This window comes from Tamandua tetradactyla, chromosome 4, assembly GCF_023851605.1.
Source record: "Tamandua tetradactyla isolate mTamTet1 chromosome 4, mTamTet1.pri, whole genome shotgun sequence".
Lineage (NCBI taxonomy): Eukaryota > Metazoa > Chordata > Mammalia > Pilosa > Myrmecophagidae > Tamandua > Tamandua tetradactyla.
Window position 1 is genome coordinate 183,618,024 of NC_135330.1, and position 19,365 is coordinate 183,637,388.

A 19,365-nucleotide genomic window follows, 5' to 3' on the forward strand; every position below is an offset into this window, starting at 1 on the left:
AAAATAATATAGAAGGGAGAAATGGATTGGAGTATAAATAAAACAAGATTAGCAGTGAGATGACAATGTTGAAACTGAGTGAGGGTATATGAGGACTCAATACTATTTTGTTTAATTTTGTATAATATGAAAGAATAACAATAAGTAAAAAATTAATAAGTTTTAAAAACACATATAATACAAAAATAACATATTCTTATTTCAAACAATACTGAGATTAAATAAAATAAGAAAACAGTAAACAAGCACTGCAACTTTTAAGTAAATAATGATGCAGAAATATCTGCAATTTTGTTTTATGATATTAATTTACACTACAAATTTGGATTTGTGAAACAAGAGTAAAAACCCTATTTGAAAATTATTACAAAACAGCATAAGCAAATGGAAAGCTAATTAAGAATTTCATTCTAGTAATTATGGGTGCTACAAAACATGGACCATTACAGAAAAAGCCAAATGCCTGAAGTGCCAACTGAGACATTAAGAGCCACTTAAAATGGAAAGAACTATTCTACTGGTACATAAAATTTAATAAAATGTTAGAAACCATGTGAGATAAACGAAACGAAAACAGGAAACCCAAGATAAGTGACTTAGTTCTGATGGCATTTTAGAAAGGGTAAAACAATTTATATTTGGAGAGAGATTGATTATTTTGTCAATGCCAAACTACTACAATGATAATGATCTTTGTATCCCTGCACTTGAACTAGGCCATTCAGTACACAGGACTTTATGCCAAGAGTATATACAGAAGGGCACTTATACAGTGGGTCCTGATTCCTTCACTGTAAAGTATAACCTTAAACTGTCAGTCATTGAACACAGGTGTGAATATTTACTGTTGTATGAATTACCTGAAAATGTTGAGAAACCCTAGTTTTCTACTTCTACTAAACCCAGAATTATGAAATGCAGGTATGCTTAGCAAAATTTAATATTCAAATTATTGTAAAAACATTTTATTGGAAGTTAAAGAATGCCTAAGGTCCCCTTTTGTGTAGTGGAAAGATCAGATTTTCACATGTAAAGCTGTAGGATAACAATGCCCCAGAAGAGAATAAGTGTAGTAAAGAGATAAGTATAGTAGAGAGATAAGTGTACAAAGCCCTAAAGCTATTCAAGCCAGTGTGAAGTCATTCTGTGCCAGCCTCAGTGGCCAAACTTCTCTGCTAATGGGAACTGATGATTCAGTTTGTTTTCTTACTGGGCAGGGAGAGCGACAGCCCCACAGGTCAATAAGAATCTACTGGCATGAAATGTGCCTGCCTACACTCCATTCTGCACTTCAAAGCTTGAATCTGGATGTGACTAAGGCAGAAGTGAAACTAGTGACTTACAAGAGTAGGTCGTAAAAGGTGATATCACTTCTACCTGGTTCTTCTGGTACACTCACTCTTGGAACCCTGCTACCATGCCATGAAAAAAACCCAAGCAACTTTTGGAGAAGCCCATATAAAGAAGAGTCCCATAGCAATGGCTCAACATCAATGTACCTGCACCATGACTGAGCCATCCTGTAAGTGGATCATCAGCCCCCAGTAAAGCCACCCCAACTGCCACTATTTGGAGCAGAGGCAAACTGTCTCCACTAAACCCCGAGCAAATTGCAGACTTATGAGAAAATAAATGGGTGCTGCTATTTTAAGCCATGAAGTTTTGGGGTGGTTTCTTATGGGGTAATAGGAACCTGATACAGATGCCATCCACAAAAAGGAAAGTTTTGAGCTATGCAATCCCTACAAAACAAAGGGGAATCTCTTTGTACAAAGGGGATGTGCAGCTTTCAACTTCATTAATTATGCAAAAATGATCTAAAATCATTTCTTATGAAGATTTCTTCTTTAGTAATTTTTTAATACATAAGGGAAATGTGAATACTCTGAAAAAGCTGAAAATGGTAGGCTAAAAATCTGAAAAATTTAAATCAAATTAAACTTGGGTTTTAAAAGAAACCTTAAGTTAGCCAACCCTTTCGATCACATAAAATATTCAAATTCAATATTTAAAAATAGATGTATCACAGTGGATATAAGAAAGAATATATCTTTTGTCTAAATTCAGAATACCTTTTTATAGAAAGTTACAGAGAATTACAAAGAGAGCCTTTATGAACAACATTTATGAAAAGTAAATTGTGTGGCTGCCTTCAAAACAAACATCCTTTGTGTAAGATTCACAAATACTCTGAAGCCAACAGAGGTTTTTCATTTTCTGAAAAAGTAATTTCAAATCTTCACGAAGATAACATTAGTCATGAATGATAAAGGAGCACTTCAAGTTATCCATATAAGCTGGCAAATTCAAAGTCTCAGGATCCCTGAGAAAGGTGCCTTGAAGAGTTTCCCCTGCTTCAGAGACGGTAACAGTATCATGTCATCATGACTGAAAGCAAAAGTAACAAACTGCATTTCTATCCACAGGATTATAAATTCAACACACTGTAGACAACAGAGGGAATGGGTTTTGCTTGCTAACAACTAGTTTCTGATGCTGATGTGATATGTAGCCTTTAATGTGACCCTGTAGGGAAAAAAAAGTGGAATTGGCTTTTAATTTCTGAATTAGTCACATCAAAGATGCTGGGTGATTTAATTAATTCATCCCTTGGGATAAACCTTCTTCCCCAATAACAGAGTGATTCAATTCATCAGATGTTAATGAATAAATACATATAGTGGAGAATATAGAAATATATACTATATGCAGCCACCCACCCTTTATGCTATTTTCTGGAGTAAATTTAGCTCTATTAAAAAATACCTTCACAAAATAAAAGACCTTTTAACAATTTTAATATCACTACATTAAAGCTTCAAATTCTAGATGAAATTCTGTCATGAATAGCTGTTTAAGTTAAAACAAAACAGGTGGGCTACGGTGGCTCAACAGACAGAGTTCTCACCTGCCATGCCAAAGACATGGGTTTGATTTCCGGTGCCTGCCCATGTGAAAAAAAAAAAAAAATTAAAACAAAGCAATCACATACCATGTATATCAGATTAGCCAAAATACACTGGACTTCGTCAATATCCACATCCTCTACTTGCATGAATTTTAAAGCAACTAGAAAAGCATCAAGAGACAACTGATGTGTCTTGAGTAACAAATATCTGAAAGAAGAAAACAAGTCTATATTAGTTAACAAGATACAGTACTTCAAAGGTCAAGAAAGGTACATTAATTAAGTCAATGGAAGAAAAAACATTTTTAGCAAATCACTGTTCAGTAAGAATGAAATAAAATTTCCCACGTATTAGATGCACTCTGAAACACACTCTGAAAATAAGAGCTATTAAATATCATTTTAACTTTTTAATTCAAGGAGGCCACTAGTACAAATCTAATTTTTTACACTTACTGAGTATTTCATTATATCAAAGATTATTTTTTTCACATTTTAATATCTCTGAAATAGAGATACATCTTACAACAGAAATATTATCTTGTAAGATACTATTCAATGAAATATTGAAAGACGGTCATTACTATTTTTGACATATTAAACATGGCTATATAAAAAGACTGATTTTGCTTGAACTTTTTTTTTTACATAGTTCGATATTCATCACCATGATCATATTTTTTGAACATTTGCATCACTCCAGCAAAAGAAAGAAAACAGAAAAAAAAAATCATACATATCATACCCCTTACTTTTCCCTCTCAATGACTACTAATATTTTGGTCAACTCTATTTTTACCTTTGTTCCCCCAATTTGTTTACCTTTTTATCAGTATTTTTTTTTATTAATTAAAAAAAAATTAACTAACACAACATTTAGAAATCATTCCATTCTACATATACAATCAGTAATTCTTAATATCATCACTTAGATGTATGATCATCATTTCTTAGTACATTTGCATCGATTTAGAAAAAGAAAAAGAAATTTTGCTTGAACTTTAACTTACAATCTGCTGGGACTAGGTCTAAGAAAAGAGTCAACTCCCTATATAATACGTAGGAAAAGAAACAATTATATAAATATTTAACTTTCTGACAAACAGGAATGGCAGGAGTGGTTTAGTTGATTATAAAGTAAATGAGCAACCAATCCCAGAAACCCTGGCAAAATAAGAAGCATTTGATTTTTAGGGCCAACATTTAAAAATATTTGTTACGAAGGTTTAAGTATATTGAGTAGATGGAAACACTAGTGGTCAAAGAGAGGGAGGGGTAAGGGGTATGGTATGTACGAGTTTTTTCTTTTTTCTTTTTATTCTTTTTCTGGAGTGACGCAAATGTTCTAACAAATGTTCATAGTGATGATATACTACTATGTGATGATACTGTGAGCCATCGATTGTACACTATGCATGGGACGTTTGTATGTTAAGAATGTTCATGTTTGTATGTTGCTTTGGTTTGATAATAAAAAACAAATTAAAAAAAATTTGTTAGAAAGAAAGAAAGATGTTAAAGATTGAGATGGTATAATCTAGGAATGCCTAGGGTGTATAATAAAAGTGACTAAATGTACAGATTTTAAAAACGTTTTTGCATGAGGAAAAACAAAGGAATGTCATTACTGCAGGGTGCTGAAAATAGATGGTAATTAAGATTTTAAAATCTCACCTTATGTGTGAGACTAAAGCAAAAAATGTTTATTTGGTAAAAAATTTATAATATGACTAGTGCATTTTCTAACATAACTTATGTAGATAGCTTGATTGAAGACCATAAGTACTTGGAATCTGAGGTAGGACATGAGATTTTATTGGTTTGGCCAGAGTGATGCCCCGATGAATCCCAGAGTGATTTGATCAGTGAGTGGAAAAGTATTTGCAAAGTCCCCTTTGGGGAATGGTGAGAATGGGGAGGAATTCAACTTCCCCAAGTTGAATTCTTGATATTCTCACAAGCAGTGTGGACAACCAGGGCTATAGGCTGAGCCCCCAGTCTTGGGGTTCGTTCATATGGAACTTAACCCCACAAAGGATAGTCAAGTCTACTTAAAATTTAGGCCCAAGAGTCACCCCCAAGAGAACCTCTTTTATTGCTCAGATGTGGCCTCTCTCTCTAGCCAACACAACAAGAAATCTCACCACCCCTCCCCCTGTCTACGTGGGACATGACTCCCAGGGGTGTGAACCTTCCTGGCAATGTGGGATAGATATCCTGGAATAAGCTGAGACTCAGCATCAAAGGATTGAGAGAAACCCTAGAATGAGCTGAGACTCAGCATGAAGGGATTGAGAAAACCTTCTCCACCAAAAGGGGGAAAAGTGAAAAGAGACAAAGTGTCAATGGCTGAGAGATTCCAAACAGGGTCGAGAGGTTATACTGGAGGTTATTCTTACGCATTAAGTAGGTATCACCTTGTTATTCAAGATGTAATGGAGAGGCTGGAGGGAACTGCCTGAAAATGTAGAGCTGTGTTCCAATAGCCAAGTTTCTTGAGGATGACTGAATAATGATACAGCTTTCACAATGTCACTGTGTGATTGTGAAAACCTTGTTTCTGATGCTCCTTTTATCTACCTTGTCAACAGACAAGTAGAACATATGGAATAAAAATAAATAATGGGGGAACAAATGTTAAATAAATTTAGTTTGAAATGCTAGTGACCAATGAAAGGAAGGGGTAAGGGGTATGGTATGAAGAATCTCTTTTTTTTTTTCTGTTTTCATTTTGTTTCCTTTTCTGTTATCTTTTTCTTTTTCTGATTTGATGCAAATGTTCTAAGAAATGATGAATATGCAACTAAGTGATGATATTGTGAATTACTGATTATATATGTTAATGTTTTAGTTCGTTTGTTAAATTTTTTTAATTACTAAATTAAAAAAATATATTTGTTACAAAATTCTCTTACCATATATAATCTTGTGTTATATCTAGTAAGCATAAACTTCCTTTCCCAAAAGTGTAGACAGAGCATTTGTTGAGTCCTTATCTTGGCATTAAGGTTATTAAAAGGCATTGGGTGGGCTTGGATATTTAATTTTATTCCACAAAATTTAAGGAGAATTTATTGGACATCAGCCCATATAAATAATCATCTCTCCTTTAGAAGAATAAATATTCCCTCTAATTGTAACATTTTCCATAATTTGACAATTTATATGATTCATACTAACAGTTTAAAGAGAAACAGTTCACTTACACTTTCTTAAAAAGATTCCTGTAGGTGATGATCTTCAGCTTTTCAAGGATAAGGAAAATACCACAACGAATAAAAAATGTTTCATGCTTTGTCAGAGCCTCATTCAGGAGTAAAAGATTGCCTTCACTGGAGTTGAGAAACGGAAAGATATGCAAGAATAATTACAAAACTTATTCCCAGGAAGGGACATCAAAAAGCTCTTATTTCTTACATAAAATAAGTGAAATTTTAATTAGTTTCAAATTTTGAAAACTCCTAAATGGAAAAAGATAAAATACTCTACCTTACGGCTTTGGTTACTTCAGCAAACTGCATAAGATGATACTTTTTCAAAAGCTCAATAGTTGGCATATGACCCTAAGACAGATTTAATTTTTCAGAATAAAAATGCTTTCATTTTTAACAGAATTTTCTTTGACAAAAATCGTAACTTGCGTTTTCTTAGAATTTCTTTAAAATGCCATAGTATACTGGAAAAAAACGCTAGTCTAGAAATAAAAAAAAAAAGCTTAGGTACAAGTCCAGGATTGTCATTTAAATGACATGTGACCTTGACCTTATTTCCTCTGGGTCCCAAGAAAATAGAGGTATAGCCTCTCTAAGAGGATCTGAAAGTATAAATCACAGAGATACATAGTTCAGGCCACATACCCAAGTTTATTCTTTCTCTCTTTGGGGGATAAGCTCACATCATACCAGATTGTGACCAACTACACAAAATGTGCTAAATTTTTAAAAAATCTATCAACTTCTGGAAAGGGACACAATCTGTAAAAACTAAGCAACAATCACTTACCAATAGCATTTTCACTGGGAGCAGATATATTAGAATCATTCTTTTGTTCTTCTGACTTGAGCGGTGACAATGCTCAAAAGCAAATGACAGATATTCCTCTGCTGCAGAAAGACAGTCCAGTGTCCTCCAATCAAATCCTACACCCAAATCATCTAAGTACTCTTCAATACTCTATAATAGCAAAACTACATTTCCCTTCCTCTCCTTACTCTCATTTTATCCTTCATAAAGAGCAAAAGCTGAAGCTTCCCTTTATCATCACAACACCTAATTCATTTAGAGGATCAGTGATTTTGCTTAAGCAAAATCCATAATACCAAATTCAAAAAGAACAGCCTGGGAAGTCCTATGTAACACATTGGAAAAATAAAACAAATTTAACTTCCTTCGAGATCTAATTGGCCTAAGGTCATCTGCCAAGCCATTATGGTTAGCATTTTAAAATAAGCCTAGGGATGCATGGGTGGGTCAGTGGAGACCCAAGTTCAATTTCCCACCTATATACCCCCCAATATTTTTTTAAAGTTTAAGCCTACTCAAATAATTTCCACATTCATGGAAAAAATAAAGCTTTGTGGAGGAGACCTGGGTTTGATTAATGGCTCATGCACTCAACAGAAAAATCAACAAATTGTGCTCAGTAACAGGATACAGTGACATGGAAAAGAAAGAAATGTGACTCCCACTGCACAGTATAAAAAAAGAAAAAGAAAAAGAAAATGAAACTCTGAAACATTTTAAAGCACATAATATAAAAATAACTTTAAGAGAACTCTCACTATCCTCTAGCCTAGCATATAATTCGATGGATCATATATCTTCTAGTTAAAATAAAATGCCAGGGCGGGCCATGGAGGCTCAGCAGGTAGAGTTCCTTTCTGCCATGCCAGAGATCCAGGCTTGAGTCTGGTGCTTGCGCATGCAAAAAATAAAAAATTAAAAAATAAAATAAAATGACTATATACTCACAAAAATCATCTTATTAACCTGGAATATGTTAATTCAGTCCTGACAGCAACATCAAAAAGGGATTCCATTTCATATAAAATAGGTTTGAATTTTACATATTTCCAAAGACAAAATAGATTTAATTTATCATGATTAAACCTATACGATGTATAGCACAAATGAGTGAAGAGTTTAACATGCTAATTATAAACTTCAATATGGAAACTTAATTAGGCCAAGATTGAGAGGAAGACTTTTTCTAGGACGCTGGAAAGATGTTCTTTCAGAGAGAAGACAGGTTAGAAGCATAGACAACAACTGTAAACATAGTTTCCTTGTCCAAAAATCACAGCAAGAGGGCATGTTGCTTCTGATGATAGAGTATATAAGATACAGTCTCAGTAGTTTTGAAAATCTCAATTCTTGCTTTCTAACACTCTTCCTATATATTTTTTACTTAATATCACTATTCAGGAAGAACTTATATAAATATCTAACATCAATATTGATAAATAATTTCTAGCTATATTAGGTATTTAAAAACACCATTCAATGAATACTCAGAGGAAAAATATATCAATATGTTAACAGAATTCAACAGAATATCATTTAAAATCTCCTAAGCATCAGATTTTAAGGGGAAAAAAAAAAAAACTAAGGAAGGAATAACCAAAGAAAGCTCTTCTTAAAAAACCCCAGACGTACTAAAAATTTTGTGTAAGAGAATAAAAGGTTGGTCTATATAAGCCTATATAATAAAAAAAAATAGTGCAATTACTTCAAAAGAGCCATTATTTTATGTTATTAGAAAATTCATGACTATGACAGCACAGGGAAAAAGGTATTTTTGTTTATCCCTGCATTGGCTAAAATTATATAGCTTCATGTACTGAGGAGTATATGCTCAATAAATATTTGTTAAATGAGTGAGTTTTTAAAAGTCTGATTTCAATACTATAAAAGAGATCACAAAGAACAACTTCTTGCAAGCTAATCAGAAAGTCTGAAAAGAAAAAGGAAAAGTGAGAGACATTATTGAGAAAATTCCTAATATAAACTAATATAATAATGTAATTTAATGAAATTGCAGCAATAAGGCAAATAATGATGCCTTTATAATTATTGTTTAAAACCATAAACAAAAAATATGATAGCAGGTCCAATAATATCCTCACTGTTCAGTAAGTCATTTCCAGGCACGATTTTTAGGTCATAAATCAATAATTAAAGCTAAGTATTGCCCTAATCTCCATTTCCTATGTCAAAAGAGCATAAGTACTCTGAGATCAAAAGGCAAAGACGGAAAATAAATACCTATATTCAATTCAAAGAACAGTCAAGCTTAATCACCCCATTAAGTAAAGGACATCCATGATAAGACTGAAAGACTTTGAAGTGTAATTCGGAAAATTAGCATGGATTAAGAACATTCAAATATCATTTTTATTTATTTAATCAACTTAGCATCAAAAGAGAAAAAGAACATTATTTGGTCTATACATATATTCCACTTAAGTAATAATAAAATACTGTAATTGTGTTCTTTGAAACCTTATCAATAAGTTGTTCAGAATGCAGTGTCTTGTTGAAAATACTAGAAAAAAAGATTAATAACATACCTTGCTTAAAGTCACTATCAAACATGGCCTTGCGTCCAACATAGTATTTGTATGTAACTCTCTGTGCAGTACTGTAGTCATCTTTCAGATTTGAGCTGTCAATTGCTCTAATTAGGGGTTTACACAAATGGAGCTTGTTGATCTATAATGAAAAACAATTCATTTCAAATATTAAAAAAAAAAACCAAGCAGGTGGCAGAATAAATATAAACATCTACTAAGCATATGTCTCCTTAAAATGGGAATTATAAAACTTATTACATCCACCAAAATTAAAATTTAATAATAAAAATTAAAATTACAACTACATGGTATATAGAGTTGCAGCTACACTTGTGTTCAAAGATGACCCTGTGTGACTGTCAGCCAAGACATGTCATACAGATTAAAGCAACACAATCACAGAAAACATGTCAAATGAGGTGTGAATTTATAGCCCAAGGAGCCAAATTTCAGCTGTTTACTTGCGATGAAGATGCTTATCACCTGGTCAACTTTATGTAGGAAAGGATGATTTATTTCACACACTACATCCAACCATACCATCTTTTTTCAAATAGTTATTTATTACAATAGAGGGTAGAAGACTCAGAAATGAAACCACCTGCACTTAAAGGTCAGTTCCACCACACTGAGCAAGTTACTTAATTTATTGGTACATTAGTTTCTCCTGAAGATAATATTAACATTTAGAGCAAAGTTGAGATTTAAATCAGATCGTACATGTAAAGTACAATAGTGACTTGTACTTAGTAGGCACTCAAAAAATGCTAGCTATTGTAATTATGAATATGATTATAATCTCCGAAGCAATGACAAGAGAGGCTAGTAAATAGTTAATAGAAATAACGCAATGCTAGGAAAGATAAGGAGAAAGAAAATCTATAGAGATATATTATAAAGTTTGTGGACAAGCATACCTTAAAGTAGATTTTAAATAATTGATTCACCAGAAACAGCATCCCCCACTTCTTAGAATCCTCTATACCAGCACGGCTATGGGAAAATAATTTTTTAAAAATTACATAGGAAATAAAATTTTACTTATAAATCAAAAAACAAACTTCCTAAGCAAATTAATATGTTGAGAAAAAATCCCTCAGTTCAAGTCATACTCATCAAATAAAGTAATGTTATGAAAGAAAATATCTAATAGGTAAAATTAAAGAGAGCAAACCAGAAATTCTGATCCCAATTAATTATTTAGGTAATTTCCTTCCTTTGTTGCACAAGTTTCTTCATTGGCTGAAAATTGCTTAGCTTGCAGCAATATTATGTAAAAGCCAATTGCTATAAAGCATTTTTTTAAGAAAGAAAAATTATTTTCTCTTATCATTACAACAAAATGAAATACTAAAATATACAGCAACATGAATGAATCACAGAAAGAGCAAGAATCAAAAACATATTATATGAAACCATTATATGACATTAGGTAAAACTATGATATGGCTGGTTTTGGGTGTGGATGAGGGAAATTTCTGCAGTCATAATAATGATCTGTACATTAGTAGAAGTTTGGATAATACAGACATTTGTCAAAATCAGCAAATATTCATTTAAGATTTACTAAATTCATTATATGTAAATTTTACCTCAAAAGACAAAGGAAAAACTGAGGCATTTATGGGAAACTTTACTGATACAAACTGTAGTATTTAGGGGAAGGTGTACTGATGACTACAGTTTACTTCAAAATGCATAAAATTAAAAAGATAAACTAATAGACTGAATCATGTCCCCCATAAAAACATGCTCAAGTCCTAATCCCTGGTGCAGAGGGTGTGTAATTCATTTGTAAAAAATCTTTGCAGATCATTTTAATATGAGACCAAACAAAATCAGAGTAGGCCTTAATCCTACATGGTTGGAGTCCTTATAAACAATGGAAATTTGAAATGGAAATAGAAGCTACAAGAAGAGATTTTTACCATGTGACAGAGACAGGGGTAATTGCCAGCAAACAATCACCAGAATGCTACAGACTTAAGAGAAAGCATGGCCTGCAGATACATTGATTTTGGAATTCTAATCGCCAAAACTGTAAGACAACAAATTCCTGTTATATAAGCCAACCAGTTTGTGGTATTTGTCACAGCCACCCTGGCAAACTAAGACAGATGGATAGAGGGAAAGATGCATGAACAGATATGACACAGCAAGTGTAGTAAAATGTTAATGGTAGAAGTGGTGGGTCTATAGGTATTTACTGTAAAATTCTTTCAGCTTCGCTGAATGTTTTAAAATGTTCATTATACAATGTTGAAAAACAAAATCAGGGTTGATTCTGACATGTATTTTTATTCTGGAAATGGCTGTTCTACAAAGCATGCAGACTTTCACAGAAGTTAGTGCCAGAAAAAGAGAAAGCCCAATGGCAGCTTGCCTGGAAAAACTAAATCCAAGAACATGAAGTCAATGCACATAAAAATAAAAGTGCCCAATATGTAAAACAATCAGGCAGTTCACAAGCCATGGAAAATTAAATTGCTCCTCAAACCAAGATGTGTCTATATAGAAACATTTAAAATGGTGTAAAATACAATTATCTTAAAGTATCAAAGTCTATTTTATGATAGCTGCTTTGTTAAGCTCCTAAAATCAACTTCTTATATTATTTTTATCACTAACTAGTTGCATGACCTTGAGGAAGACTCTCTTTCTCTAGATTCATTTTCCTCATCTGTAAAATGTACACAAATAATAATTCTGTTCTACCTTGAAGGGTTATGGTAAAAAGACAAAGATAAAATGTATAGGCAAGCATACCGTAACTTCTACAAAATACTATGTTAAATTTATGGTAATATTCTTGTTAGCTTGGCACCCTTTCAAAGTGTTCATTTCAGTGGTTTTTAGTATATTCTTAAATTTGCGGAAGCATCAGTACCTTCTAATCCCAAAATATTTCATCACTACAAAAAGAACCCCTGTACCCATGAACAGATATTCCTCATTCACTCTTCCCTTCAGCCCTTGGCAAGCACTAATCTACTTCTGTTTGTATGAATTTCTCCATTCTGGACATTTATATAAATGGAATGATACAATATGTGGCCTTTTGTGTCCAGCTTCCTTCACTCAGCATGTTTTCAAGGTTCGACTGGCTTGCATAGCACATATATCAGTACTTCACTCCTTTCCATGGCTGAACACTTCATTATGTGGATATACCAAATTTAGTTTAACCAATCATCAGTTAATGAACATTTGAGCCATTTCTACTTTTTGGTTATTATATATAAGCCTCCTATGAAAATTCAGGTACAAGTTGTTTTTTCCCCATTATTTATTTTTAATCCATATTTTTTACTCATCTGTCCGCACCGTAGAAAAGAGGAGCATCAGAACAAGGTTTTCACAATCACACAGTCACTTTGTGAAAGCTGTATCATTATACAATTGTCTTCAAGAAACATGGCTATTGGAACACAGCTCTACAGTTTCAGGCACTTTCCTCTAACCTCTATAATATACCTTAAACTAAAAAGTGGATATCTATATAATTCATAAGAATAATCTCCAGGATAACCTCTCGGCTCTGTATGAAACCTCAGCCACTGACACTTTATTTTGTCTCATTTCTCTCTTCCGCTTTTCAGCCAAGAAGGTTTTTCTCAATCTCTCAGCTCAATCTAGGATTTCTGTCCCACGTTGCCAGGGAGGTTTACACTTCTGGGAGTCATGTCCCATGTAGAGAGGGGGAGGGCAGTGAATTTGCTTGCCATGTTGGCTGAGAGACAGGCCACATCTGAGCAACAAAAGAGGTTCTCTGGGGGTGTCAGGTACAAGTTTTTGTTGGATATATGTTTTCAATTCTTCTGTATGAGTGTAACTTGGAGTCATAGGGTTAATCCTATGTTTGTAGTTAAATCCTATGTTTAACTTCTTAGGGAACTGCCAAACATTTTTCCCAAGTAGCTACACCATTTTACATTTCCCTTGGTAATACAAAGGATCCAATTTATCCACACATCGCCAACACTTTTTATTGCCACTCTTTTATTATTAGTGCATATAAAATAGTATCTCACTGAAAATTTTATTTGCATTTCCCTACTAACTAATGCTACTAAATGTCTGATCCTGTCCACACAAATCCTCTGCTCAGTTTTAAATTGGACTGTCTTTTTATTGTTGAGTTGTAATGGGTTTATATACTCTGCATACTAGATCCTTATTAGTTACATGATCTGAAAGTATTTTCTCTCATTCTGTTGCTGTTTTTCACTTTTCTTTCCTTCTAATTCAAGTAATATTTCATTTGCTAACATATTTGAAACATTCCAAAATTCACAATGGTCAATGGAAATTTCCATGCTAAAATGCTGTTCAACATGACAGATTCCTAAAATATTTTAATGGATAGTGCCTTCAGTTTACTCTTGTGGAATCAATACGTGTAAGTTACATTTAGGTGGCAAAACTCAGGTTACAAATATAAGATAAATATCAATATCATTTCTGGTTTTACTGGAAAATGTAACAGTTGTGACAGTCATGCTTAACACCTTGGTTAAGTAGAAAATGGGCAGGGGTGTCACAGAGGTATGTAAAGATTTAACAGTTCAAATAATTTTTAGCCCTTCTGAGAAATTATAGGTAGGATATACGTAGTAAATATTTCTGTAATCTGGCAATTTCAGTCATTTTTGACCCTCATTCAGTTCAAGTGTTCAAAGTAATTACAGTTATTTTGATCACTGAAAACTGGATTCAAATATGTTATAGCTACAAATCCCTTACATCCAAAAATAGAGTTTGAATCTGAAAAGTTTAAGGTAAAGGAATATTGTTATTCATAAGTACCTTTAGATATAATTGAGACTACACTACTATATGTAGTTAGATGTACTACTATGCATAAATTAATTTCAGTTACCATAATGTATGTTTACTGATTATCGACAGCACAAATTTTTATGCTCCTAAAGAATTAGCTATCTGGTAATACGGCTACATTTAATTTTCTTTTAAAGATAATTGAATTAAATCAAAGGAAGAGTGACTTCTCTTGATATCTTTTTCAAATTACTGATACAAATTTACCAAAGAAATAATTATATGCTTTGCCTAACACCAAATTATCTGCAAAAAGTTTCCAAAATAAATGCATTTCTTGTTCAGTTTCTAAAAATAGAGACTTTCTAACTGAAAGCATTTATATTCCAGCTCTCTAAAGCATTAAAAAAAAAGTACAAAAAAAGATCTCTTGGCTTTTCAATAACCCACCATTACATAAAGTATTTTCTGTCAGAACACTTCCTCAAATTCAAAAGATATTTATTTACTTCTGAAGAACGTGACAGTCTTCCTTTCAAACCATTCAGTTGGTTTCCATGGCAATGCTGCAGGATTCCTTAGGTGCCTTAAGTCCCATTAGTTGACTGTGGAATTTCTCAATCCACAAACTAAGTCCTCTGTCTGTTACTTTAATACACAGACTCCCATCAAAATGCCTATACTTGAGAACCACATGGGCCTTCATAGGGTCCATGAGGCAGAGCTTCTTGTCGTGCAGCTGAGGTCCTCCCAGGTTTGGTACTGTAGTACTGTGGGCTATGGATGGAAAGGGAGAGGGGAAGAAGGGCAAGGAGACCAGGCCTACCTACCTACCTCCCACAAGACTGTATTTTTCACTTTCTTGATAGTGTCCTTGGAAGCACGAAAGTTCTTAATTTTGATAAAGTGCAATTTATCTCTTTTTCTTCGGTTGCTTGTGCTTTTGGTGTCACATATAAGAAACCATTGCCTTAATCCAAGGGCATGAAAATTTACCCCTATGTTTTCTTTTAAGAGTTTTATAGTTGTAGCTCTTCAGGCTTTTCATCTACTTTTGGTTAATTTTTTAATATATGCAGAAGTAGATGTACAAATTCATTCTTTTACATGTGGATATCCAGTTACCCCAGTACTTGAATTATATTAAAATGTCTAGCTTTTGATTTCATCTTTTTTCCTACAGTATAATTTTTTTTAAATTTTTATTGTGATAAATATACCATAAACTATTCCAATTTAGCCTTTTTCAAGTGTACAATTCAGGGATATTAATTATATCCAGTGCCATGCAATCATCACCACTATCTAGATTCAGAACATTTTCATCACTCCATACAGCAACTCTGTACCCACTGAGCAATATTCCTCATTCTGCCCTCTCCTGAACCCTAGTAATTTCTGATGTACATTCTGCCTATATAAATTTGTCTAGTCTAGATATTTCATGTAAGTGAGAATATACAATATTTATCTTTTTGCTTATTTTACTTAGCATAATGTTTTCAGGTTCATCCCATGTTATAAAGTATACATAAGAACTTCATTTCTTTTTGTTGCTGAATAACAATATTCCACTGTGTGTACTGATCACATTTGATTATCCATTCATGTATCAACGGACACTTGAGCTGCTAATATCTTTTGGTAATTGTGAATAATGTGGCTATGAATATCGGTTTGCAAATACCTGTTCACGTCCCTGCTTTCAATTTTTTGGAGTTGTATTAATCAGTTGTATTATAGAGATATCTGTAAATATTATGAGTTTTTTCATAAAATCTCAGGTCACTGTGCGGATACACAAGTCAAAATTCTATAGGGCAGGCTGCAAGCTGGGAATGCCAGTGAAGTTCAGTGAGATACTTTCTCAAACCCTTGATGCTGGGTCCCAGCTCATCCAAGGATTTCTGTTTCACATTTCCAGGGAGATCACCACCACTGGGAGTCATGTCCCATGTAGCAGGGGGAGGGCAGTGAGTTCACCTGCTGAGTTGGCTTCGAGAGAAAGGCCACATCTGAGCAACAAAAGTACTCCCTGTTTTTGAAAGAGAGATTTGCCAGATAAAAAATTCTTCACTGGCAGTTGTTTTGTTTTAGCACTTTAAGTATTTCAACCCATTACCTTTTTGCCTCCACTGTTTCTGATGAAAAACTGGTACTCAGTCTAACTGATATTCCCCTGTACATAACATGCTACTTTCCTTCTGCAACTTACAGAACTCTCTCTTTCTCTTTCGCATTCAACAGTTTAATCACTATGTGACAGGGTGTATTTTCTTGAAGTTTGGTGTTCTCTGGATTTCTTGGATGTGCATATTCATGTCTTTTACTAAGCTTGGGAAGTTTTATGTCATTATTTCTTTGAATATTTCTTCTACCTCTTTCTCTCTTTCTTCTTCTGGGGCTCCCATAATGTGTATATCAGTACTTCTGATTGTATCTCACAGGTCTCTTAGGTTATTTTTGCTTATTTATAATTCTTTTTCTTTCTGCTCCTTAGCCTGACTCATTTCAATTGTCTTGCATTTGAAACTCAAACTACAGCTAGTACTAATGATTCTACCTCTATCTCTCTTTCTTGCCACTGCATCATTCCCTCTTTTCTATGTTGTTATTATAGCCTCTAAATAAGTCTTCACTCTTTTCCTTCTAATATGGGTCTACCTACTTTCTGAAATGGAGTTTCTGCTTTAAAAAGAATTCAATCCTTTTGCCATCAGGATAAAAAAGCAACATCCTTGAAATACTATTCATGGCCCCTCACAATCTAGACTGAAACTTCTCCTAACTTTACTTCCCCTGGCCATGGTTGTTTTATCAATACTCGGGATCTACCCATAGTTGCTTAATTGTCATTCATTTTCATACATGTCTACCTTTGTTGTTACTCTTTCTCACCCCTTTATTGCCCTCATTCTATATTTCAATGAAATCCTATATATTGCGCAAGGCTCACCCCTACCTATGGTGACCATCTCACCTTGGTTTGCCTGAAACAGTCCCAATTTTAGCACTGAAAGTCACTCATTCCAGAAACCCTCTCAGTTCCAAGCAAATCAGTACAAATGACACCATACCCCAAATCATACAACAAAAATTATTTCATCTACAATACCCTCCCTAATGCCACCTGGTAAATCTAATTCACTTCCTCTATGTTTCCACATTACATAACTCTATCATAGTATTTATCACACGATATAAGATTTTTGCATCTGAGTTCCCACTAATCTAAGTCTTTTAATTCCTAAGTAGTTGTTTCACCAAATTATGCTACTTATACATTATTCCCAATGACTAGCACAATACTCCAAAAAAGAATATTTCATTTTAACTTAAAATATATACTTTCAAAATAACAGATGATCAATACAGAAATATTGCAAAATCCAGGCAAATAAAAGTTATTAAATTTTTAAAAATATTAAATCTCTTTGTTATAAGAAAAATAAACACATGCATATAATAATTATGAGATAAAGTTGGGGGGAAAAAAAACAAGGAGAGCTTTGATGTTCTCTTCCATAGCCACTTAACTAATGTTCCTTCCTACAGGACTAAATAAAATTACAGATTTTGATCACTGTTCTTAAGAAAGGTCAGGATTACAGCACAATCTCTATATGGCAAGCATATCTGAACTGAGAAAGAGCAAATAATATGCAAAATCCTGTGCTTGAAGTCCTTTCATTAAGGCCTATTGATATGTATGCCACCATAAATACAGGAAAAACTTTTTTTGTATCAAAAAGATCTGATACCACCATGGTTAAATTCACCATGGGCTAACAAGTAATTAAGGGTAAGCACAATCTTTCCCTTGGCAATCTTCTGACATAAAATTATAATGTATAGGTCTGTTCTCTGTCATCTCCTGCCAATCACACAGGGTAAAATGACAGCACTGTGGCACTAGACCATTTAGATCAATGGTTTTGAAACTGTGGTCCCAGAGCAGCAGCAGCAGCAGCATCTGGTAAAATGTGAGAAATGGAAACTCTCAGGCCCCATCTGCATCTACTGAATCAGAAATTCTGGGTATGGAGTCCAGCAATCTGTGTTTTAACAAATCCTCCAGGTGAATCTGAAGCTCACTAAAGTCTGAGAACCACTGATATAAATCAAGGGTTGGCAAACGATAGCCCACAAGCCAAATCAGACTGGCCTGCTGTCAATTTTTGTACAGTCAGCGAGCTTTTTAAAATTTTAAAAGGTTTGAAAATTACCAGAAGAAGAATAACTTTTCATGAAATGTGAAGATGATATGAAATTCAATTTTCAGTGTCCCCAAAAAATGTTTTATCGGAAAAACAGTTTAATTTATTAGAATACAGCCACACTCATCTATTCATATATTATCGATGGCTGCTTTCATGCTACACTGGGAGAGTTCAGCAGTTTTAAAAGAGACTGTATGGTCCACAAACAGTTAACAAAGCCTAAAATATTTATTATCTGACCATTTACAGAAAAAGTTTGCTGATCATTGATTTAGGTGATGGAAGATTTCACCCTCGGGGTAAGCATTAGAAGTGTGGGAAATAAACAAGTATTATTTGGGCACTAAACATGATGTGGAAGAGTGTGAAAACCTTTTGCTGACTCTCCTCTTGTCAATAACATTTTATTGAAATTAAGCAATTTAAGTTCCAAATAGCCCCAAGAAGAATGCTATTAAAACAAACAAAAGTACTGTTTCCTTAGTTTGCAAAACAAAAATAGAGTTATACTACACATATTATTTTTGCTTTGTTTTGTTTTACATGGCAGGCACCAGGAAACAAATCTGGGTCTTTGGCATGGCAGGTGAGAATTCTGCCACTGAGTCACCATTGAACCACCCTGAATTACACATACTATTTTAACCTACTTCTTTTCACTATATTTTGTGATTTTTTTTTTCTTTTGCATGTCAAAATACTTCTATACTATCATTTTAAATTCCTACACTAACTCCAAGGTATAGACTAGTACAATTTATTAAATAATCACCCGGATTAAAAAATTGTTATTTTTAATTTTTAAATATGCCTTATTTAAAATGACAAATTGTGTGTAAGTGATTAAGGCAATGGACAATAGTAGGCAATCCCAAAGAACACCCAT

At 33.6% G+C, this 19,365-nt stretch overlaps 1 protein-coding gene and 1 pseudogene across 4 annotated transcripts in view; both read right to left on the bottom strand.

Annotated features, from left to right (window-relative positions):
- Positions 1-2,107: 2,107 nt before the first annotated feature.
- Positions 2,108-19,365, bottom strand: part of PCID2 (PCI domain containing 2) — a 65,866-nt gene continuing 48,608 nt past the window's right edge. For all 4 annotated transcript variants that reach the window (XM_077158739.1, XM_077158742.1, XM_077158740.1 and 1 more), the window contains 7 exons: positions 10,398-10,473; positions 9,478-9,619; positions 6,911-7,011; positions 6,398-6,471; positions 6,115-6,240; positions 2,993-3,116; positions 2,108-2,526 (listed from right to left, as the gene is read on the bottom strand). In XM_077158739.1, the coding sequence (XP_077014854.1) occupies positions 2,437-2,526; positions 2,993-3,116; positions 6,115-6,240; positions 6,398-6,471; positions 6,911-7,011; positions 9,478-9,619; positions 10,398-10,473 (733 nt within the window). In that variant the 3' untranslated portion in view covers positions 2,108-2,436. The remainder of the gene's footprint in view (positions 2,527-2,992; positions 3,117-6,114; positions 6,241-6,397; positions 6,472-6,910; positions 7,012-9,477; positions 9,620-10,397; positions 10,474-19,365) is intronic.
- LOC143679664 (signal recognition particle 9 kDa protein pseudogene) lies at positions 10,510-15,629 on the bottom strand (annotated as a pseudogene).